The following is a 24,441-nucleotide window of genomic DNA, read 5'->3' as shown; positions in this document are numbered from 1 at the left end:
GTTACAAGGTCATCAGCACCTTGGATACAGTCCTACATGATCTTGAAAAATAGAAGATGGATTACCACTGTTCACACTTAAAACCTCTCAATTATTTCCAACTAATTAATAAATTCCTGAATTCCTTAAAGTGGCCCTCAAGATTCTTCCCAAATTGGTTCATTCTACCCATCCAGCTTCATTCTGTATCACTCTACTGCTCTCCCTGGTCCTCGTTCACTTCCTTGGATGTCATCTCGCTTCAGAGCTTTTGCGTATGCTATTTGGTCAGCTGGGACTATTTTATTTTTCCCTTTCCACTCCTGCTCCACCTGCTTAATGTCTGTTCATCTCATAGGTTCTTAACTAAATGTTTCCTTTTCTTAGAAGATTTTCAAAATCCTTTCAGACCAGATCAAGTCCCAAGGACTCCAATTGCAGAGCATCATGTATTAAATTGTAATTATAATATGTTTGCTGGTTTTGATGGTTACCGACCCTACCCACTAGAATGTAATCTTCATTTAGTGAAACCACCATATCATTGATTGTATCTTTAGCACTTTGGAATGGCCTAGCATATTGGAAGGGCATAAATACATTTATTGAATAAACAAATTATTGTAGGTGAACATCTCTTTTAAATTGAAATATAGGGACTTCCCTAGTGGTCCAGTGGTTAAGACTCCATGCTTCTGCTGCATGGAGTGTGGGTTCAATTCTTGGAGAACTAAGATCCCACATGACATGGGACGACCAAAAAATATGTATATATATACACACCTCTCCCACTCTAACATCACTTATTTAAGTTGAGTCTAGTTTGATTCAGTTATGTGCTGAATCAGATAGATATTTGGCCGAGCATGGACAGATGGGTTATTTGTAAAACAGGAAGGAATAGGGTAGAGGATATAGGGAATAAGTGAATTTGGGTATCCCAAAGGCAACATAAGATCTTTGAATATTTGAAAAGTTAATGGTACTTATTCATTTGTGAGGCTTCAGAACATTTTCGCTTTTCTTTTCCACTTTCTAAGTCCAGGGATTTGTGGAACAGAATCAGTTGTTGGGCACCTTCGAAGATTATTGGCCACCTGAGGAGAGAGTCCTAGAAAGCTTATCAGTACATGCTTACTTAAGTTAATTGGGAGGGAATCTATGTGGGATGGGGTGAGAAGAGAATGGATTCGGAGTCAGTCTGACCTAAATATATTCAAATTCTGCCACTTTGTAGTTTGATAAGATCTTTAAACTTTCCTGTACCTTCCTGAAACTTCATATTTTTTCACCTATTAAATGTGGTTAATGCCTTTATGCTTAAATCACTCCTGCTTAAACTGTATGGTGATAGCTTTTAATTATAATTGTAATGGGATTGACATTGATAGCTGAGTTTATGTCCTTCCAGTCAATGGACTTTAATAAACGGCATCCTGGAAATTTTCTCATGTAATGCATATGATTCTGATATTTCAATCATGTCTCTAGAACCTTCTTTTAGAGGCAGATTGCTGTATCAAACTAATCATGAACCTGAGCCAGGTTTCTTATTATTGAGAGCAGATATTCTGTTTGGTTACAGTATTTTTTTCCTAACTTTTACTTCTCTAAGAAGAGCATAAGACAGTTAACATTTCAAAACATAGCTTTACAAAAATCCCATTTTGGAATGCCAGATTGTTACAGAGTTATTTTATATCTCTAATATAATACTACAATAACATTATTTTATACTTGGTACAAACATAACCACACCAGTTTCTATCATTTTTGCCCTTGATTTTTGAGGATAGAATTTAGAAAATGCATTCAGCTATGAAACATTGAAATCTCCTGAAAGTATATAGAGTTATTTAACTGCGCAACAGGGCTTCTTGTTTCTTTGGAAGTAACATCAGGTGGGTTAGCTAACTGAGCTGCCAAGACTGTATTTTAATGATCTCTAGGGCTTATCTCCTACTTAAAATTCTTTGTCATTTAGTCTATGTGTGTTAAATCACTGACGCTTACTAAATTCTTCTTCAGATTTGTTTTCTTTCTACTGTTTGGTGTTTGATCGCTTTGATGTTTGATAGGAGGAAGACAGTAGTTATCTAATTTTCACTGAACAGTCTTCCCTAAGGCATTAAATATATTTATTCTATATCTTATCTGTCATCAGCTGCAGATTGTAAAATACCGATAGAAACTTGGAATTCAAGGCTCCTACATCACTCAGCTCTTCCTCAGTAATGCATGATAATACACAACTCCCAAATCTCTGTGGCTTGCACCCACTAAATTTCGTGTCATATGCATGCATGCATGCTAAGTTGCTTCGGTCATGTCCAATTCTTTGCAACCCTATGGACTATAGCCCATCAGGTTCCTCTGTCCACGGGATTCTCCAGGCAAGAATACTGGAGTGGGTTGCCATGCCCTCCTCCAGGGATTTTCTGACCCACCGCGTCTTGAACCCACATCTCTATCTCTTCTGCTTTGGCAGGTGGGTTCTTTACCACAAGTGCCACCTGGGAAGTTCCAAGGTTTATGTCATATATATATAACATAAATATATAAACATAAACTTTTAAAATAATATATTTAAAATATATTTATATATGCATTATATATTTTATATATATGTTTATATAATATGTATGTTAAGTTGGTAATGCCTTTGTTTCTACCTCAGATATCTTTTTTCACCCCAGGATTCAGGCTGAACGAAAAACCTATCTGGGACACTCCATTCTTGTGGCTGAAAGTAAAGGGCTCTCCAAAGGCAGTCAGAACTTAACAATGGCTCTTACATTTCCCACCCAGCTGTGACCACACACCGTGGCCACTCACATTCCATTGGCCAGAACAAGTCTCATGGCAAACCCAGTGTTCCAAGAGATACCCTGCAGTTTACAAGGCAATTGATGAGTAAGTGGTCATTTTTTTAATAGAGAAGCGTAGAGGAAATCATCACATTTAGCACAGATGTAATTTTAGATAGGGCTACTGGCATCTTTTTCTGTTTTGGCCTGTTCTTCTGATGCTGCTTAAAAATGTCCCTTCCCTCCTCCTCTCTGCCATCACTCCTTCTGTGCTTATTGCTGCCAAGTAGACCCATGAAACCTACTCAACTTCTTTGCCCAGCCTGACTTGAGTTCTTTATGATATGCTGCCTAAGTTATCTATTTAGTCTAAATTGACAAGAAGTCACACAGCCTCTGGAGCTGTATGACCTGAGAAAGACTAGCTCTGCTCCGAGCCAAGAGGCTTCCTCTTTGTTGAAGTCATACCCACTATTTTTGTTTTACTTCTGGTAATCATTTGAAATGAAATTTTATATAAATCATATATTTATTGCTTATACTTATTCTATGTATGTCCAGACCCCTTGCATATGTACTCTTGTCTTATAATGCTTTGTAATACACAGAATAATTTTTGCCTCTATCATCTTATACAGTGCTCCCACGAATCCTGGTGGTATCAATATTGTGATTCTCATGTTATAGGCTGGGGAAAGTTGGGCAACTTGTTCCAGATCAAAGGCTAGTGAGCCTTGTAGCCAATATATAATGATGGAGACTTCTTATTACTGATAAAGAAATACCCCATTTAAAGTATATCGTAAAGAATAACATATATATAATGTAATATATAAACACTCTGTAAAAATGTTTTAGAGTAAGATGCTTGTTTTACCAATAGGATTCACATTATTTAGATGGAGAAAGAAAAATATCATATGGTATCACTTACATGTGAAATTTTTATCTATAAAACAGAAGTAGAAAACAATTTTATGGTTAACAAGGGATAAGGGGAGAGGGATAAATTGAGAGATTGGAATTGACAGACACACTAGTATAGTATATGTAAAATAGATAACTAATAGAAGGCCTACTGCATAGCACAAGAAACTCTGTAATGACCTATATGGGAAAAGAATCTAAAAAAGTGAGATATGCAGGACTGATTTATTTTGCTGTTCTAGCACAATATTGTAAGTCAACTATACTTCAATAGAAATTAAACAAACAGAAATTTTCAAAATTGTCTTCATTTTGAATGATTTGATCACTAAATTTCAGTTGATATACAACTTTCCCCAGGAAAATCGTTATGTAGATGGGGCAGTACAGACAGTGGAGTGCAAAACTCCAAGTCAGTCTCCCCATCGCAGTGAAAGCCGTCCCTTCCACACTATTGCCCAAAGTCGGTTCACTGTTCTTTTTCTCTACTGCCCCGCGCTACTCCAAGCCACTGTCACCTCTCAGGCAGAATGTGGCGGTGGTGCAAGCCCGCCTCCTTACCTCCTCCAATGCTCCATCACCCTGGGCCCAGTGATGTTTTCTAAATGTAAATCTGAATTTGCCTGACTTCTCGATCCCCACCCAAATGCCTTCCATAGTACAGCTACAGGGCTCCCGTGTGATGTTGCCTACATACCGCCCATCTCCTCTCATGCTATCCTCTCCCTTACTGTCTCAGTTCAGTTCAATTCAGTTGCTCAGTCGTGTCCGACTCTTTGTGACCCCATGAATCGCAGCACGCCAGGCCTCCCTGTCCATCACCAACTCCCAGAGTTCACTCACACTCACGTCCATCAAGTCAGTGATGCCATCCAGCCATCTCATCCTCTGTCGTCCCCTTCTCCTCCTGCCCCCAATCCCTCCCAGCATCAGAGTCTTTTCCAATGAGTCAGCTCTTCGCATGAGGTGGCCAAAGTACTGGAGTTTCAGCTTTAGCATCATTCCTTCCAAAGAACACCCAGGGCTGATCTCCTTCAGAATGGACTGGTTGGATCTCCTTGCAGTCCAAGGGACCCTCAGGAGTCTTCTCCAACACCACAGTTCAAAAGCATCAATTCTTCAGCGTTCTGCCTTCTTCACAGTCCAACTCTCACATCCATACATGACTACTGGAAAAACCACAACCTGACTAGACGGACCTTAGTCAGCAAAGTAATGTCTCTGCTTTTGAATATACTATCTAGGTTGGTCATAACTTTTCTTCCAAGGAGTAAGCGTCTTTTAATTTCATGGCTGCAGTCACCATCTGCAGTGATTTTGGAGCCCCCCAAAATAAAGTCTGACATTGTTTCCACTGTTTCCCCATCTATTTCCCATGAAGTAATGGGACTGGATGCCATGATCTTTGTTTTCTGAATGTTGAGCTTTAAGCCAACTTTTTCCCTCTCCTCTTTCACTTTCATCAAGAGGCTTTTTAGTTCCTCTTCACTTTCTGCCATAAGGGTGGTGTCATCTGCATATCTGAGGTATTGATATTTCTCCCAGCAATCTTGATTCCAGCTTGTGCTTCTTCCAGCCCAGCGTTTCTCATGATAACTCTGCATAGAAGTTAAATAAGCAGGGTGACAATATACAGCCTTGAGATGCTCCTTTTCCTATTTGGAACCAGTCTGTTGTTCCATGTCCATACTGGAATCACAATACTCTCCTCCCTTCCACCTCACTGCAGCCTCCCTGCCAATGTCCCGTAGTCCCTCAACACTGATTCCTGGGATCGCAAGGACTTCCCTGGTGGCTCAGATGGTAGAGAATGTGTTTGCAGTGCAGAAGACGTGGGTTTGATCTCGTGAAGTTTCCCTGGAGAAGGAAATGGCAACCCACTCCAGTATTCTTGCCTGGGAAATACTATGGACAGAGGAGCCAGGCGGACTATGGGGTCACAAAGAGTCAGACACGACTGAGCAACTAACAACACACCTTCTCAGCAAAGCTAAGATGAATCCTGTTTTAGTCTATAGAAACTCACCTCTCTATCTCCACTATCACTGAGGCCTGTGGATTTTATTCCTTACATACCACTGGAAGCTGACCAAGGTGCACAGTATCTTGCAGCTGCTCACTTTACCAGACGTATTAGATAACTGGTTTTGGCGAAAGCCCTCACTCACCCACACCCATCCCCATTACAAGGAAATACCAGGGGCTGGGGAGAAGGCTACCATTTCAGACATGTTTCAAACCAACCATGTTTCAAAGCAACTGTGTTTCAAACACAGTGCACCTCATGTTCTAGGCTATGAATGCTCCCTTTGATAATCACTAAGGTTGATCAAGGTGCCTAATTGTGTGACTGCCTTGCCTGCTGTGGAAGCAGTTTGGATTCTAAGTGATCAGATTGCTAAGGACTGGTCTGTGCTGTATACTGTGGCTAAGGGTGTTGCTGAGTTGGGTCTCTGGACAACCTGAGTGGCCTATATTACATGTTGATTAAAAATAGTGGTCCTGGGGTAGGTACCTCTCCGGCAAAAGACAAAACGTGCAAACTCTGTATTTTAGAGGTCAAGGTAGACCAGCTGCTTTGCTTGTGGCCCATCCTCAAGTGTTAGTGTGGAAAGACAGCTTGTGGCATGCTGTGATGTTGAACAAACGAAATGGTGAGAATTTATTGTGTCCTTGGATTGTGATGAAGTCAGGTCTGGGCTCACTTGCAAGGCGGACAGACAAGGTTTGATTGGAGCCGGCTCTCGGAGGCCAGTGTGGATAGGGCGATTCTGTTACTGGAGCAGTGTTTTGACTCTTGCTCTTCTAACTTTCACTCAGATAATAGCTTCAGTTCAGTTCAGTTGCTCAGTCATGTCCAACTTTTTGCGACCCCATGGACTGCAGCACGCCAGACCTCCCTGTCTATCACCAACTCCCAGAGTTTACTCAAACTCATGTCCATTGAGTCGGTGATGCCATCCAACCGTCTCATCCTCTGTCGTCCCTTCTCCTCCCACCTTCAATCTTTCCGAGCATCAGTGTCTTTTCCAGTGAGTCAGTTCTTCACATCAGTTGGCCAAAGTATTGGAGTTTCAGCTTCAGCATCAGTCCTTCCAATGAATATTCAGGACTGATTTCATTTAGGATGGCCTGGTTGGATCTCCTTGCAGTCCAAGGGACTCTCAAGAGTCTTCTCCAACACAACAGTTCAAAAACATCAATTCTTTCGTGCTCACCTTTACCTATAGTCCAACTCTCACATCCATACATGACTCCTGGAAAAGCCATAGCTTTGACTAGATGGACCTTTGTTGGCAAAGTAATATCTCTGCCTTTTAATATGCTGTCTAGGTTGGTCATAACTTTCCTTCCAAGGAGTAAATGTCTTTTAATTTCACTACTGCAGTCACCATCTGTAGTGATTTTGGAACCCCTAAAAATAAAGTCTGCCACTGTTTCCACTGTTTCCCCATCTGTTTGCCATGAAGTAATGGGACTGGATGCTGTGATCTTAGTGTTCTGAATATTGAGCTTTAAGCCAACTTTTTCATAAGATAATAGCTTAGTTTAACCATATTTTCCTGAAAATTATTTCAAGGAGACTCTTCTACTTGTCTTCTTAGAACTGAAAGAATGATAGGGGTCCATAAATATCTTGGTTAACAATTAGAAGATTTTAGAGTGTCCCACTATCTGTTTTGTGGGACCTGGCAGGAAGTCTATTCACTGAATTTGAATAGATGTTTCACCTATTTTGGGGTTCCCTTCTTTGTTCTTTACCTGGGAATGCCCTTTTCTTTATTTTCAGCCTACTGAAATCTTTTAAGTCCCACTTAAAGTTTTATCTTATTGGGACACTTACAAGATTTCCCCCTATCAGAATTGATATGGATTTATGTTACTTTTTTCATGAAATTTTACTCTGTACTTTCAGCACTTGTGACATCCTGTGCTTTTTAAAGTTATTATTTACCTATTTTTCTTCCCCAGATTATACAACTTTTGAGGACAGAAATGGAACTTAAATTTCCTATTATCCCCAATGCTCAACACAAATCCCACCCAGTAGGAGGGCTATAAATTTTTTCAATAACTTTGAATCTTTAATGCTTATTCTTCCATGAAAAGGTTGGTGCATAATCATTATCATCTTCTCCCCCAAAAGATGGATGCTCAGAAAGGACTGTTCTGAAGTTCTTTTTATTTGCCTTGTCATGAGTTTGCAATTTCCTTACCACTTCAGGCCAAAACATCAGATTTCCAAGAACAGCTCTTATCCTTGTTTTCTGTAATTGAATTCAGGAAAACCAACCATTCCATTGGACCTAGTAGCCTTGTATAGCACACTTGGTATAAGATTACGTGGTGAAGAGTGAGACACTAGGCTTTCTTTTAGGTGGGGCTGGAGTAATTCTTATTTGGGGTTAAGTCTTTTGAAATCAGAATCCATTTCCTGAGATTTCCCACTTTGAATTGAGCCCCAGAGACATGTTTTTCTGTCTGTAATCTTTTCCTTTTAATAATAGAAAACATTATGAAATTCTCACGTCACTATCTTCCTACTCTTAACTGTTCTTGGGAGGAATCAGGGCAGAAGAGACTGAGATTTATGTCTCTGTATCAAATTTTCCATAGAATAAATGATCCCAGCCAGCGCCACAGCAGTCAGCGTCTGTCGTCTCTGCAAGAAAACTGCCGCACTAGCTATGCACAGGGTGAGGCGTTTAAAAAAATAAGTGAATCAATTTTGAAAATGAGAAATGGAGGACTAGAAGTGGAGAATAGAAGGGAACCTGAGGCTTTTTATCCTAGTTTTATAATATAATCAGCTTTAGCTAAGAGAATCACGTTATAATATGAATACTTTTACCTTCAGTCTTACGTTTCCTTCAGAATTAACTACCACCATGCTTTTCATCACTCTAAGAGTGTGATGGCTCTTGTCCTAGAGTAGAACATCCCTCACAGCTCCCCCGTGAGAAGACTGGGACCTAGTGTGATAACAGTGCTCTGATGTATGAACAAGATGAAGGAAAAATAAAGGATAACTTTAGGCAGCTTTTTATATACTTACTTATGTTTCTTATTCCTCTTCAGATGAACATCCAGAGCTTTTCTTTTGATATGTTTTACATTTCAAAAGAAGATAGCAGTGATGTTACTAGGAAGAGCATGACCCTTGGATTCAGATGACCGATAATTCAAGTTTTCGTTTCAGCACCTCGTAGCTGTGTAAATTTATGTCTATGCACTTCGTGTTCCTAAAGACTACTTTGCAGAGTTGCTGTGAACACTGGTTTAAACTCAAATATCACTATTATGATTTCATCAATTATACTCACTTACAGAAATATATAAGTTCCTTGGAAGTATACATTTTAAGGGAGTGATCATGGATGGGCCATTATTACACTTTTATTATTTGGTTTCTCTTTATTTCATTCTGTATATGCATGTGTACATGTGTGCATTTGTGTCTATGAGTGTCTATGAGTAAATTTCACATATTACCTGTCAGGTACCACTTAAGGCATTTTGATAATATTAATGAATAAGGCAGACAAGAATTTCTACCCTAACCCCCCCACCCCCACCCTATGGAGCTTACATTACTGTAGTAGAAACAGCTGGAAGCTGACAACTGCTATTGAAAAATTAAGCTAGGAAAGAGAGATGGGGGTTGGGAGTGGGTTACAATTATTAATAAGGAGTTCAGGACACCTGACAATGGTTTTATGTTTGAGGTTTTCATATACTAGTTTTAAGAACGAGGGCATGAAAAGAAGGGAGCAGAGAGGAGAGAAAAGAATAGCAGCCTGCTGACTTGTAGGAGAGCAGAAGGATTTCCTTTGTGTAACGTGTCAAAACGCAACTAATATGGAAGAGTGAGGTTTTCCAGACGGCCTGGTTTCATTTTATTCATTTTGAGCAAAAAATAAGTATTGTTGTACACACCCTGACTTCCCAGACAGTGGGTACTGAATACAGGCTGCTCTAGGAGGCCCTGTCATGATGGCCATGTCTGTTCCTGCCCCGGTGCCATTCTACACAGTAGCCACTATTTACATGTGGCTATCTACATTTGAGTATAAGTTGATTAAAAGAAATGGCATTCAAAATTCAGTTTCTGAGTCCCATTAGTCACATTTAAAGTGTTCGGGGGACCCCGCTGGTAGTCCAGTGGCTAAGACTCTGCAATCCCAATGCGGAGGGCCTGGGTTTGATCCCTGGTCGGGGAACTAGATCCCACATGCCCCAGCTAAGAGTTTCTCTGCTGCATTTAAGAGCCTGCCTGCCAAAATGTAGACCAAAACTCCTGCCACAACCAAGACCTGGTGCAGCCAAGTAAACGCATAAATAACGTGCCATAGCCACGTGTCTAATGGCCGCCGTTAGCCCAGACACAGAACATTTCTGATACTGCAAAAATGTCAGTAAGTGCATATTTGTTATGTTTCATGTTCCTGTCTCTGACATTGCCTTTTTTCCCCCTGTGGTACTGCTATCGGCTTCCAAACCTATCTCTTCTTTTTGATACATTGTTTCCCATAGTTCATAGGTTTAAGCACTAGATTTAGAATTTTATATAAATAAGGGTAACTAAGCTTTAGGAGCAGAAGAGCTTCCTTATGTTCAAGTGCCTGAGTTTTTATACTTGGGGTTTATATTTCTGTTCTGACTGCCTCAAGGCCTTTTTCGCTTGGTTATTGTTGTGCAGCTGTGCTCTGGGTGGTCAGAGAGTCAGACTGCTGAGTTATTGTGGGAGAAGTGCTTTCAAACTTTAAAGATAAAATTGTGCTTCTATGGAAATGCTTCAGATCCAGTCAATGGCCCCGTATTTGGAGCAGTGCCATTTGAGGGAAGCTTATTGACTGGCTGCCTACACACACGCTGAGCACTATGTTAGGCCCAGGAGATACAAACCAAGGTAAACACAGACCCAGACCCTGAAGAGTTCCTGGTTTAGGTGGTATTGTCAATCATAAATAAGCAAAGTTTCATTGTCTCTTAGGCATTCCTGGTGGCTCCGTGGTAAAAAAAATCTGCCTGATAATGAAGGAGCCCTGGGTTTGATCCCTGAGCTGAGAAGATCCCCTGGAGAAGGAAATGGCAACCCACTCCAGTATTCTTGCCAGGGAAATCCCATGGACAGAGGAGCCTGGAGGGCTGCATTCCATGGGGTTGTGTAGAGTCAGGCATGACTGAGCAACTAAACAACAACATTGTCTAGTGCCTGGGTATGTCCAGGAGACTGAAAGTCAAGAGTTGAGTGGCTCACTCACTAGCCAGCCTTCCCTAAGGTAGGGGGAGGGGGTGACACAAAGAAGCCAGAGGCCTCGAGAATGCTCCCTAAAGTGATGATTCTTTTTTTTTTTTCCTATGTCTTATCTAAATTTTATTTTTATTGGAGTATAGTTGACAGAGGATGAGATGGCTGGGTGGCGTCACCGACTCAATGGACATGAGTTTGAGTAATCTCCGGCAGTTGGTGACAGACAGAGGCCTGGCGTGCTGCAGTCCATGGGGTTGCAGAGTCGGACACGACTGAGCAACTGAGCTGAACTGAACTGAATAGCTGGTTTACAAGGTTGCGCTAGTTTCAAAGCCTGTCTGTCTGTATAGACACGGGCTCCCTCTCATGTGTACAGTAAAGTGAATCAGTCATACATATTCACATATCTACTCTTTCTTAGATTCTTTCCTGATACAGGTTGTTGCAGAATACTGTGTACACTTTGAGGGAGTGATTCTTAAACAGCCTCTGAGGGATAAATAGGTGTTAGTCACGTGACAAAGTCGGGAGCATGGGGTCAACAAGACATATCTACCGTAGTGTGAACAAAGACACTGAGAAATGAACTGCTGTGGTGAGAGTGGGAACTTTTAACTTTAGTATTGACCTGCTTTAAAATAAAAGGGAGCCCGTGTCTATACAGACAGACAGGCTTTGACGGTTCCTTTGGAGTGATAGGTAATGGGCAGAGGGGGCAGGGGGCAGGGGCCAGGGAGATGGTGGCACAGGCTGCTCTGACTTTTCTGCAGTCCGAGTCCTTCACCCTGGCGGCTCTCTGGAAGTTCAAGTTGAGGGAGCTGGGCTGGAGGCTGGGACACTAGCAGTGGCGAGGTGAAGGAGGAGGAACTCATGGTCCAAACAGAAGGGCACCAGAGTGATGTGAGAGGCGTAATGTGGCGGAGCAGAGGCCCTGCTTTCAGGTGATACTTAAGGAGTAAGAGTCTCAGCATCTGAGGACTGGTGGGACCTGGAGGATGAAGGAGACAGAGGAATTGGAGATGACCCTAAGCTTTCAGGAAAGCGGGTTAATTTGAAGACTTCTTGCAAGGTCTTGGTGACAGGTTTTGACCTATAGCTGCTTCTAGTGTTCTGCACTGGCAACTGATGTCTAGGTTAGGTTTTGGCTCATTAGGACTCTGTCACTCACATTTGTTAAAAGAACTTGAACCATAGACCCTAGTGAAATACTCCCCTTGTATGATTTTAATTTTGCAGTGGCCAATGAAAATTTATAGAAACTTGGCTTCATTTCTAGTGGCTCCAATCCAGATACCAAAATTACCCCATTGCTGGGACACCCCTTGGGTGGACCATTGAATCTGTTATTCATTAGAAACAGCTGAAAAGCATCAACAAAATTCCTGTGACATGCCAACAATAACGCCAGTCAAATTTCAAGGTAATTCCAGGTTTCAAAAAGTTATGAATCTCAAACTCCGTCTAGCCAAGCCTTTATTTGTATTCTTACACATAATTATCATGTGAAAAAGCTAGTGGCTTCCTTACTCTTCATAATTGTACATTGCTTTCCTTAGATTATGAATTAAGTTCTGAGTTCTGAATGTTGGTGGAGACATACTTATAGATATGTAGTCAGTCACTTTAAAGTGATGGTACAGATTCAGTCTGGATGGTGGAACCAGAAGCAGAGAGCAGCCAGCTCAAAGGGTCCATTGTGGTGGGGCCCGTGTTGAAAGCAAGAATTCTCTCATACCTGCAGTGTGTTTAAAAAGGATTTTCCAAGTAACAGTTACTATTTTAATGACATGTTAAGCTTCCAGAAGAACTTGATTCTCTAGTTTGCAAGATTAAAGAAATATGCCAAATCCATGTTGATACTTGGGTTTTTACTGCCATATTTCATGACTGCCTGGCTAAAGCTATAAAACAGTAGGCGCCTGCCTCTTTACTTTAGATAGTTATATTTAGCTACTGCATCTGGCCTTTGTTGCTAAATACTTTTTTTCTTGTCACTGTAACTACTCCATCAAATTGAATCCTCAGTGGTCTGGCAGTTTTTGAATGACTTCTCAGAAGCTGTGAAACCTGTCCTAATCAGGAAGATCTGGGCAAGACTGGTGGTGTGAAAAAAGATGTCACATCTTTCTAAATGAGACAAGAGGACTATAGAATAGTTACATAGCATCTTCAGAATTTTTAGGTGAAGAATAGTGATAGTTTGGTAATGAACAAGTCCTATAAATCGAGACATGGGCAGTTTTCACATTCTTTAAAAAGATTCAGTACAAAGAAGGAAAGAAAACAAGCTGACTTTTTGTGGCTCTTGGGAGAAGTTACATTAACTATTTGTTAAAAATTGGAAGTATGAAAATCATTGGTTCCTAAGAATATTTTTTTTTATAAACTGCCATCCTTTGTATGACGTCAATGAATGTTGTTTAGCCACATATCAAAATAGTTTTATGAAAAGATAAATATGTGTTTCATTAATCCCAAGGGAAGCTCTCTAAAATGTGTTTTTTAAATAAATAATTAGTGTCATTTTGTGAAACTCATGACCTGTTAGGGTGGGAAAGAGACAAAAAAAAAGACATCTTTGCAAGCAATTTGTGATTTAATAGCAGCTGGTCAAGCGAGTTGAAAAACCTAATGAGTCGTATATTAAATGTTTTGAACGCTTTTTCTCTTTCTTGGGAAACTGGCTAACCCCCACAGTCTTTCTCCCATAGCAAATGGCTCTGAAACTTTGATCTTTGCAAACCGGTTTGCCAGATGTAGTGGATAGAGCATGTGTGACCTTTTGTGTGCCAGTTCAACCTGGCTGATCGGAAACCAGGCGTTAATCTTGCATGACTTTTATTTGTAGGCATTACTGCGGAAGTTCTGGTGGTGACCTCTTTCGATGAACTGCAGAGAAGGGGGCCAGACGCAGAAGGGAAGATCGTCGTTTACAATCAACCTTATACCAACTATTCCGCAGCAGTGCAGTACCGCATGGAGGGGGCGGTAGAAGCTGCCAAAGTGGGGGCTTTGGCATCCCTCATTCGATCCGTGGCTTCCTTCTCCATCTACAGGTTGGTCATCAAGTTCATTTGAAATGCTTTAAAAAACCAGGGTTTTCCATCAAAGAGAAGCCCTTACAAAATAAAAACAAACTAGTCCAGTGAAAATACTGATTGTTTACGGAATTTTCCCCCATTACACATTTGGTTATTTGTTTGTAGTATCTTCTTTGGCTTTTTCAGGATTCCAAGCATCATTGGTGCATTCCTTTAAAAAGTTTTCTACATCCACGATGATCCCATAACATTCCTTATATAACCAGTATGTTTTATGTATTTTCATTGGAGGGAGAACTGAATTCACGTCTGCATTTCATCAAAGATTCCTAATGACTTCAGAGGAAGCCAGGCTTTTTTCCATTGTTGCTGCTGCTGCTGCTGCTGCTAAGTCACTTCAGTCATGTCTGACTCTGTGCTACCCCAGAGACGGCAGCCCACCAGGTTCCCCTGTCCCTGGGATTCTCCAGGCAAGAACACTAGAGTGGTTTGCCATTTCCTTCTCCAATGCATGAAAGTGAAAAGTGAAAGTGAAGTTGCTCAGTCATGTCCGACTCCTAGTGACCCCATGGACTGCAGCCTACCAGGCTCCTCCGTCCATGGGATTTTTCCAGGCAAGAGTACTGGAGTGGGGTGCCATTGCCTTCTCCGTCCATTGTTGCTAGAGAAGTGAACTACAAATAAAGTGGGTAACATGATGGGGGCCATCTATGGTGTAGTGGAAATCGTTGAGGCAGCAGAGGACCTTGGATATAGACCTGGTTCTGCTTCTAAAGAACTAAGAGGCCTTGGGAATGTTCTTTTTTTAATTGAAGTATAGTTGACTTACAGTATTGTATTAGTTTCAGACGTACAGCAAAATGAGTCAGTGTTTTTGCAGATCACACTCCGTAAGTTATTACAAGATAATGCCTATAATTCCTTGTGCTATACAATATATTTTTGTTCCTTCTTTATTTTATACATAGTAGTTTATACCTATTAATCTCATACCACCTTGGAGTGTTCTTAAATCTCCTAGGGCCTCAGGATTCTACTCTATTAATTGGTGATAATTAACGACAATACTTTCACAAAATTATTTTAAGATTGAGGTCAACTTATGAAAGATACTCAGTTTTCTCTAAAGGTCTATTTTGAGGGCAATGGAAGCTTTGTCTTTTTCTTTGTATTTCCGATTGAGGTATTTGCAAAGCACTTTATTGACCCTCAGCCCTAGGAAGAAATTTAGCATTGCAGTAGATAAAAGTTCTAAAAACTGACCTGGAGACATTGGGCCAATTTAACAGCTGCATAAGGTAGTGTCATATATCAAGAATAAAATATTTGAGAAACATGGAGAAAAGAAACACCATTTCAGTCTTGTAGCTCGGTCTGTTTAAGATGAAAGAAACATGCAAAAGTAATTGCAAACAGAGTTTATTTGGGTCTCAAGACTAGATCCTTAGTATCTTTTGTAAAGGAAGACTTCTGTATTCTGCACAATTGTTCTTTGGCACTGGAGTCACAGCTGCTTGACCTCAATTAGCACCCTATGTCCTTGAAAATAACTGAGGAGACATCAGAGCCCAGTCAGAGTTGTTCAAAAGTGCGCAGAAAAGGAAAGGGAGATTTTTCTTTTACAGGGATAAGATATCTTCCCAGGGGAGGAAGTTGGGGCATGCTAAAACCACTTGTTACAGGTTTTAAGAGAGAAAACCTAGTTACAGTGATGTCATAGTGCTTAAAATAATGCTCTTTGTAGAGTCCTTAAAAGTTTGGTGACTAGTGAAATACTGATTGAGCCATATTGTTTCGGATGGTTGGTCTTCCCAGGCAGGAAGTCCTGAGATGGCCAGCTCACTTCCCAGAATACTTCAGTCACTCCTTAGAATAACATACTTAGCAGCTTGTGGCCATTCACCATGGTTTCACTGGTCGTGAGACCTAAATTATGGGGCTAGTCTGTTGCTTTGTGAAACTGGGTAAATGCCAGAAACATTTATTTATAAAAACTACTACTCATAAGACTAAAAAATTTCCAGATGATTTAATGCACAGCAATTTGCCCGAGTTCACTGGCCTTTTTTTTTTTTTTTCCCTGTTACAACGAAGACATCTGGAAACTCAGGCTGTAACCTAGATGCACCAGAAGAAATTTGTCCAGCAAAATTAGCCTGTGTCATTAGTCTCTAAGATTTGGGGTTGCCAACATGTAGTGTGTATTCAAAAGGCATTTTGCTTAATATTTCTAGATCTAGACTGATTATAATTTTTCATTAATTTTATGGCCAGCCATATTTCAATGGCCTCTTAACTTTTATAACTCTATATTTTCAACATTTATAAATGCAAAATAACATTGCTGTTTATGTAGAACTTTAGACTCTTTCCCATATGTTGTCTTTCATCTTATTCGTTCTGATAACAATCCAATGGACCAAGACGATGCCTTATTATCCCCATTTTACAGAGAAATAAAAGTTCAGAGAATTCAACATGTTAACATGTTTAAGTGTTGCTTCTTGAAAAGTGAAAATCAAAGAGAAGCAAACTCTCTCTCTGTCCCCACTTTGAGCTAATTGTTTTTTAGAAACCAGTTTTTTTTATATAGAGTATTCTGTATTCCAGTCTGTAATTCTTTATCACTCATTTGCTCTCCAGACCATCTTAACTTAGCTCTTCCTGATACTGAAATGGAACTTGCTAAGGTCACAAATAGCTGCCTAATTGAATACAGTGGACATTTTTCAGGCTGTCCTCTTATTTTACCACTCTGAAGTGTTTCTTACTATTGACTGCTTTTTTTTAAAATATAAATTTATTTATTTTAACTGGAGGTTAATTACTTTACAATATTGTATTGGTTTTGCCATATATCAACATGAATCTGCCGCAGGTATACACATGTTCCCCATCCTGAACCCCCATCCCTCCTCCCTCCCTGTACCATCCCTCTGGGTCGTCCCAGTATGCCAGCCCCAAGCATCCTGTATCATGCATCAAACCTGGACTGGCGATTTGTTTTATATATGATATTATACATGTTTCAATGCCATTCTCCCAAATCATCCCACCCTCTCCCTCTCCCTCACAGTCCAAAAGACTGTTCCATACATCTGTGTCTCTTTTGCTGTCTTGCATACTGGGTTATCGTTACCATCTTTCTAAATTCCATATATATGCGTTAGTACACTGTATTGGTGTTTTTCTTTCTGGCTTACTTCACTCTGTATAATAGGCTTCAGTTTCATCCATCTCATTAGAAATTATTCAAATGTATTCTTTTTAATGGCTGAGTAATACCCCATTGTGTATATGTACCACAGCTTTCTTATCCATTCATCTGCTGATGGACATCTGGGTTGCTTCCATGTCCTGGCTATTATAAACAGTGCTGCGATGAACATTGGGGTACATGTGTCTCTTTCATTTCTGGTTTCCTCAGTGTGTGTGCCCAGCAGTGGGACTGCTGCTTTCTTTCAGTCTTTAGCATCTGTAACTTCTTTCTCATATTCTTCTTCTTGCTCCTTCCCTCTTTCCCGCTTTCCTTTTTCCTTTCCTGTTTCTCTGGCTTCTCGCTATGAGTATTCTACCCGAGCCATCCCATCCTGCTTCTGGCTTCAGCCAGCACCTGTGCAATGGCCCTTTCCAAACTCACCTCTCCTGTCCACACCACTGCCTGAACTCTAGGTCCGCATGTCCAAGTACCTGCTGATTCATCTTTTGGGTGCTCCATAGCTATCTCAGTTTCTTTCTTTTTCAAAATTGAACTCATTCTTTCACATTTTTCTCCTGCATTTTCTATCTCAGTGCCATCTCTTCTGCCTTCTAAAGTTAGATGGTTCGTGATCATTTTTTCCTCTTCCCCTACCCATCATTTCTAGTAGCTACTACATCTCCTAGGTTCTGCTCTTTGTCTGTCATTTTAGCAAATACATATTGTCAGGAATCACTAAGACTTCCCCAATGCAGCCCATTTCCTCAAAGTTTCATGACTTTGCAAATGCTTTCTCCTCTGCAACCTTCTATTCCCTTTCTCACTGTCTCACACTGTCCTTCAAGATTCATTTTAAGCACTTCTTCTGAGGAGCCCTTCCCAATATCCAGCTTCAGCTCAGGTGAGCTGCCTCTTTTGGGTATCCCATGTCAGGCTATGCATACTCTGTATCATATTGCCTTGGAGGTAGTTTGAGTTCATGCTTTGATATGGTAGATCAAGTGTTGTAAGGCTTCCCTGATAGTTCAGATGGTAAAGAATCTGCCTGCAATCCAGGAGACCCCAGTTCTTTTCCTGGGTTGGAAAGACCCCCTGGAGAAGGGATAGGCTACCCACTCCAGTATTCCTGGGCTTCCCTTGTGGCTCAGCTGGTAAAGAATCCACCTGCAGTGCAGGAGACCTGGGTTTGATCCCTGGATCAGGAAAATCCCCTGGAAAAGGGAAATGGCACCCACTCCAGTATTCTGGCCTGGAGAATTCCATGGACTGTACAGTCCACGGGATGGCAAAGAGTCGGACACAACTGAGCAACTTTCACTTTCACTTCAAGTGTTGTTGTAACAAACAAATTAGCCACTTAACACAATAGGAATTTCTTTCTTGTTCACATGATAGTTCCAAGAGAGTGTTCAGCAGATGGCCTTTTGCTCCCATCTTGTGGCTCCGTCACCTCTAAGAAATCAGAGTCCTTGGCAGGGTCCCTAGCATCCAACTGGCAAATAAGGAGATGGAGAGAGAAAGTCAATAATCAAAGGCGAGGCTTTCTGTGGTCAGGCCTGGGTATGATATACCTCATTGCTCACATTCTATGTCCACAATGCGGAGTTATGTGGAGGCCGGGAAATTTGGTCTGTTTTCATGCTCACCATGAAAGGAAAACGAGTTTGGTGAACAACTGTACAGTCTTCTCCAACTGTCTGACTCTACACTAGACTGTAAGTTCCAGGATAACATGGATTAAACACTTTACCTTGGTATCCTCATCATCTTGTATAATATTTGATATATAGTGGCCACTCAGGAAATGACTATTGGAGGAATCAACTTGTCTGAGTTTATGTGATCAGTTATGGTAGATTGCTCTTACAACAAATCAGGTGACCCAGTCCCTAGGGCTCTCTGATCAAACTGTGTATCCTCTGTATAGTGAATTTAAAATAACTTGAACTTTTAGGGCACTTTGCTCTGTATTTGGAGGAGAATATCCAGATGCCAATATGCCAGGTTATATCTTTTTCTGTCTCCCTTAGCCCTATGCCAGTGGGTTATACTGGATTCTGTTTAGGAATAGTGTAGAAGTCAGTAACTCTGGAGAACAGAATAGAAGCTGTCATTTGTTTCTGCTTGATTTAAAAATTAGAGAATCTCCTAAAGGACAGGCAATGTGTTTTACCAACATCTTGACTTAACATCTGTCAGTAGAGTTAGCAGTATGTGTCAGCTGTTTTGGAAGTACAACGGTCACATGGTTACATGAAAGAGGTCCTCAAAAGGCAGCCCATTACTTGCTGCAGCATTATCTATGGGCTTTTTGTCATTATTTCTCTGTGTTCCCATTATTAGTGTCTTTGTGTTCAAACTGACTTCAAAGAGAAGATTTGTCCTTCATTGATGCTTTTATAATGACTTTTCTCTTGTTCAGTATTAAGTATCAAGTGGGGACTATCTAATAGGGATTCTCATTAGATCTGTTTTAGTTTTCTTGTGTGTAAAATACAGTTTGCCTTGTCATAGGAAGATATTTATGATAAAAGTAATTGTAAGAGACTTAAGCTCTGCAGAGAAGAGCTGCTCTGTGGAACCACTTGCCTCATGTTATTTCTCAAATTAATCATATTTTTTAGTAAATGATTATTGAGAGCTTACCTGTTACTCAGAATTTGTCAGGCACTACGGTTGCTCAGATGAATTAGACATGTTTTTGGTTCCTTGGAAATTTCTATCTGGCTAAAAGAGAGGAAAGTAAGCTTAAAATATTTATGATTAATGTAATATATTTTTTATTTCATGCTGAATGCATGATTGGGAGAAGGGACCAAGATAAGAAATTGACATTTATTAAGCATACTTTGTTTATACTTCTTAGAAGCCTTAAAAATTTTGTTTTGATTACTTCTTTATACAACTTATAGAAATAGGTATTATTATTGTTATTTTATGGAGGGAGAAACAGGTTCAGAAGGGCTATGTAACTAGTCAAATTACACAGCTAATGAAAGAACCAGGAGTCATACTCAGAGAGGCTCTGGCTCTGAAGTCAGTGCACTTTGGATTCAACCAGCAGCGTGGAGAGTTAAAGCTCTAGAAGTCTAGGAGAGGCAGCAGCGGTCTCATGGGGGCTGGCTCGGTGGAGAAGGTGGGCTTGGGGTACTCAGTGAAAAGGCTGAGCTTGAGCAAGAGGTCTGATGGGTGCTGGCTCGGTGGAGAAGGTGGGCTTGGGGTACTCAGTGAAAAGGCTGAGCTTGAGCAAGAGGTCTGATGGGTGCTGGCTCCGTGGACAAGGTGGGCTTGGGGTACTCAGTGAAAAGGCTGAGCTTGAGCAAGAGGTCTGATGGGGGCTGGCTCCGTGGAGAATGTGGGGTTGGGGTACTCAGTGAAAAGGCTGAGCTTGAACAAGAGGTCTGATGGGGGCTGGCTCCATGGAGAATGTGGCTTGGGGTACTCAGTGAAAAGGCTGAGCCTGAGCAAGAGGTCTGATAGGGGCTGGCTCTGTGGAGAATGTGGGCTTGGGGTACTCAGTGAAAAGGCTGAGCTTGAGCAAGTGATCAGAGCTGGAAAGACTTTCTGTACATTATCAAGGCAGGAAAGTGGGAGTGTCTGATCGCTAGCTGAGATTTAAGTAGACCAGCTGGACTGGAACAGGGCTTCATGAGAGATCAGGGAAATGTTATTTTGAGGTGAGAGGAAGAGACCAGCTTTAGGAAGAATCTAAAGTACCTGGTTAAGGAGTTTTAAGTTTAATGTGGAATAAATGGGAAATCACTGATTGTGTTATAGTTGGAGGTGACGTTTTAGAGCATTGTTTCTCTAAGAGTGGTCCCTGGAACCTCATCAACCTCAGTTCAGTTGCTCAGTTGTGTCCGACTCTTTGCGACCCCATGGACTGCAGCACGGCAGGGCTCTCTGTCCATCACCAGCTCCCAGAGTTTACTCAAACTCATGTCTACTGCGACGGTGATGCCATCCAACCATCTCATCCATCTCATCCTCTGTCCTCCCCTTCTCCTGCTCATCAGCCTCACCTAGGAACTATTGATATGCAAATTGTTAGGCTCCACTTGAGATCCATTAAATTAAAAAATGCTTGGGGGTGCGGTATGTGATTTAAACAGCCCTCCAGGTGATTCTGAATTTGTTAAAGTTTGGGAACTACTGTTTTAGATCATTTTGGTGACCATAGATGATGTGCTTTGCGACCGTAAGGACACTGATCTCCGAATGCAGATGTGAAGTAACGAGGACATGGCTGGTGGGAGTGGAGAAGAAGAGGCAGCAGAAGGGTGCTGGGCTGTGCCTGGCAGGTTGTGCAACTGCTCAACTGTGACACTGAAGCAAAAGCCCCGAGACAGCAGCAGCCATCAGCAGTTTATAGGATAGAAGATTTTACAGCTCGGAAGCAGAGTCCTGGAGTGGCACCCACTGCGTATGGCAGATAGCAGGCAGGGTATGGCAGCAGTTTTTGCTTCTTGGGGTAGAGAAGGGGAGGGGGAAGGGACGTCAGGTTGGCTCACTGGTTATCAGACAGACCATCAGTGGGGTAGGAGGCAAATGTAGGCAAGCCCGACTCTGATTAAGCTTTATGATTAAGAGAATTAGATAGTCATGAGGGTGCATGTTGGTGAAGCCGGGACTGGTTGAGCAGGGGATGTACAGAGTGCAAGAGAACAGCCATCTTGAGTGGCCTGATCATACAGAAGGGTAATGAAAAAAATATCAAAACTTAAGGACAGGTTGCATTTGAAGGGAGGAAAGACGAGGAGTCAAAGTCAACATTAAGTCAAGGATTGAAAACCAAGGGTTGAATCTGCATTCAGTCCAGCCCAATATTTTAAAGTCATGAGCTTTATGTAAAAATAGGTGTTTGTGCAGGTGACGTCTTGTATTTCTGTAAGGTAAACTGCAGCCTCGTGGGTTAGCGCCAACTCCTTTTGGTTGATGGCCTGTGCCTTCCTCGGTCTGCCTCAGTTTCCATTTCCCTTTGCCCAGCTTGGGGACTGAAGAATGATGAGAGACTCGGGGGGTCAAGAAGGGGAGCCCATAGAGAGGCAACAGAGTCAATTGGGTTTCTAGATCTTTTGAACTTGAGGCGGCTGTGAGATTGTCTCATTAATCTGGTTTTCATATTTTGTAAGAAAAACAGTTAAGCATTTCCATTTCTCTATTATCTACTTTTTGGATCACCCAAGGCAGTTTAAAATTCTAGGCTGGCTTCCTTGCAGTGCAGTACACCTTGGGACTTCTGCCTCCTGCTCTCTCAATGTGTGAGCTCAAGAATGCAAAATAATTTTTATATTATACCAAGCAAAATATAATTGAGAAAGAAACTCTACTGAGGCCAAATTGTCTATTGTACTCCCATTGCCAAATATACATTTTTTTTCCTAGTTATTTTCTCCATTGCCCCAGATAATTGAACACAGACTATAAGTTTTAATCAGCTAAGGAAGCAAAAAGGCTCTGCTTTCTCTTTATTGTGAGAAGTGCGTCATCATACTGGGGAAGAATTCATTGAGGTGGGAATGAGCTGATGAGAGAACTTGGCTTTGTAACTACCACTGGTTTATGTTTTATATCACTTGGCATTTGTGTACTGTATTGATAGAGTATAGTGAAGAGGAGGAACAGAAGCAATCCAATTTGAAGATGACTAAGAGCTGATTAAACATTCAACTGGAGAGAAATATGAGTGAATCCAGGTGATGTTTATGGAGTGTCAGAGAGGGAGAATGTTGGACCATCTGGCAAGAGAGCTGTGAGGAAGTATATAAATCAGTGCCTATAATGATACTTAATTAATACAGAGTCGATAAGTGGCATAATTGAAGCAATGGTCTGGCTACATTGTAGCATTTAATAGCTTCAAAGAGGGTTCTGATTAAAACCATTACAATTTATAAAACATTCTTCATCTTAAGAAAGCATCTTGATGAGATTTAACATGAACAGTTTTGTAATCAGAGGACCAGTTTCAAACATTCATAGCAGAGGTGAAATGTCTTAAGAGGTCTATTTCGGATGATTATTAAAAGCCCGTGTATTCTCAAGAGAGTAAAAAAAGCTTGTCTTCCTCCCTTTGTTTTTTAATGGGAGAAAAATTAATGCTGCTACTTTATACTTAGACTGTCTTGGATTTTCGATGTCCTGGTGGTTTGCTTCTTTGGCATGACCTTAGCATAATTAGCTATCAAGCTTGATTTAAGTTGTTTTGAAGTATTTTTGCAGCCTAGGGGGCATATGTGCCACTGGTGATTACAAAATAAAGAGAGTATCACCATGACTCATATGGTGCAACTGGACCAACCTCGATTAGTAGGTGCTTTTTCTTCCTGCTTTTGTGTTTGCTCGTTCACTCTGAGGCCCCTAAGAGATGCATGGTAATCAAGCAGAATGCCAGTCCTCATCGTTTATGCAGGTGGAGGCCACAGTGCTCCCGAGGGGGAAACCCACACTGAACACTGCATTTTTTCTTCTCATCATCCTTTTTTTTTCATGTCTCTCTGATTTTTGAAAGGCAGATCTTTTGTTTAGAAAGCCTTTGTTAGAAATTCCAAAATGTCCTTTCATCACTGAGTTCTTATTACTGCTTTGGGTAGTGTGACAGGCAGGCATATTATCTGGTAGTGGGTAGACTCAGATGATGTGCTCTCTAGAGGACTCCAGCCCCAGTTCTGGAGTCACAGTGGGTTTGGGTCTTTATTCAGTCTCTTGACAGGGTGTGACCTTGGCATCCTGGGTAACTCTCTGAACCTCAGTTTCATCTTGTATAATGGGGGAAATTGTACCTTCTTCTGAGCATTTTGTGAGGTTTAAATGAAATTCTATAATTGCCTGACACAAAGTAAGTTTTGGATACATGTAATATACTATTATTATATAATTTTGCTAAGTAATGAATGGATATACTCACTGAATAAAAAAGGAAGGGAGGGAAACATGGAGAGAGAGAGGGAAGGAAGAAGAAAGAGAAGAGAAGGAAGGAAGGAAGACAGGTAGGAAAGAGGGAGAGAAGAGAGAAAGGAGAACTTAACTTACTCAATATCGCTGTTGTGATTGCTGCTATCTGATCGGGAGATGCCTAACATTGTATTGCCATTTTGATCTCCATCTGTTTGGTTTGTTCCAACTCTGTTAGGGTTGTGTGTTTACTAATCTGCTTCTCTTTCTGGATTGGAAGTTCTCTTGGGGACATAGTCCATGTCTTATTCATCTCAGTGTCTCTGGGGCTGGGCACAA

General features: G+C 41.1%; 1 protein-coding gene across 9 annotated transcripts in view; it reads left to right on the top strand.

The window, feature by feature from the left end:
* Window positions 1-24,441, top strand: part of CPQ (carboxypeptidase Q) — a 575,285-nt gene that overhangs the window by 184,081 nt on the left and 366,763 nt on the right. For all 9 annotated transcript variants that reach the window (XM_042254452.1, XM_042254454.1, XM_012184096.4 and 6 more), the window contains one exon: window positions 13,817-14,024. In XM_042254452.1, coding sequence (XP_042110386.1) covers window positions 13,817-14,024 — 208 coding nt within the window. The remainder of the gene's footprint in view (window positions 1-13,816; window positions 14,025-24,441) is intronic.

Source organism: Ovis aries, chromosome 9, assembly GCF_016772045.2.
Source record: "Ovis aries strain OAR_USU_Benz2616 breed Rambouillet chromosome 9, ARS-UI_Ramb_v3.0, whole genome shotgun sequence".
Classification (NCBI taxonomy): domain Eukaryota; kingdom Metazoa; phylum Chordata; class Mammalia; order Artiodactyla; family Bovidae; genus Ovis; species Ovis aries.
This window is presented reverse-complemented; position numbering and strand designations above follow the sequence as displayed.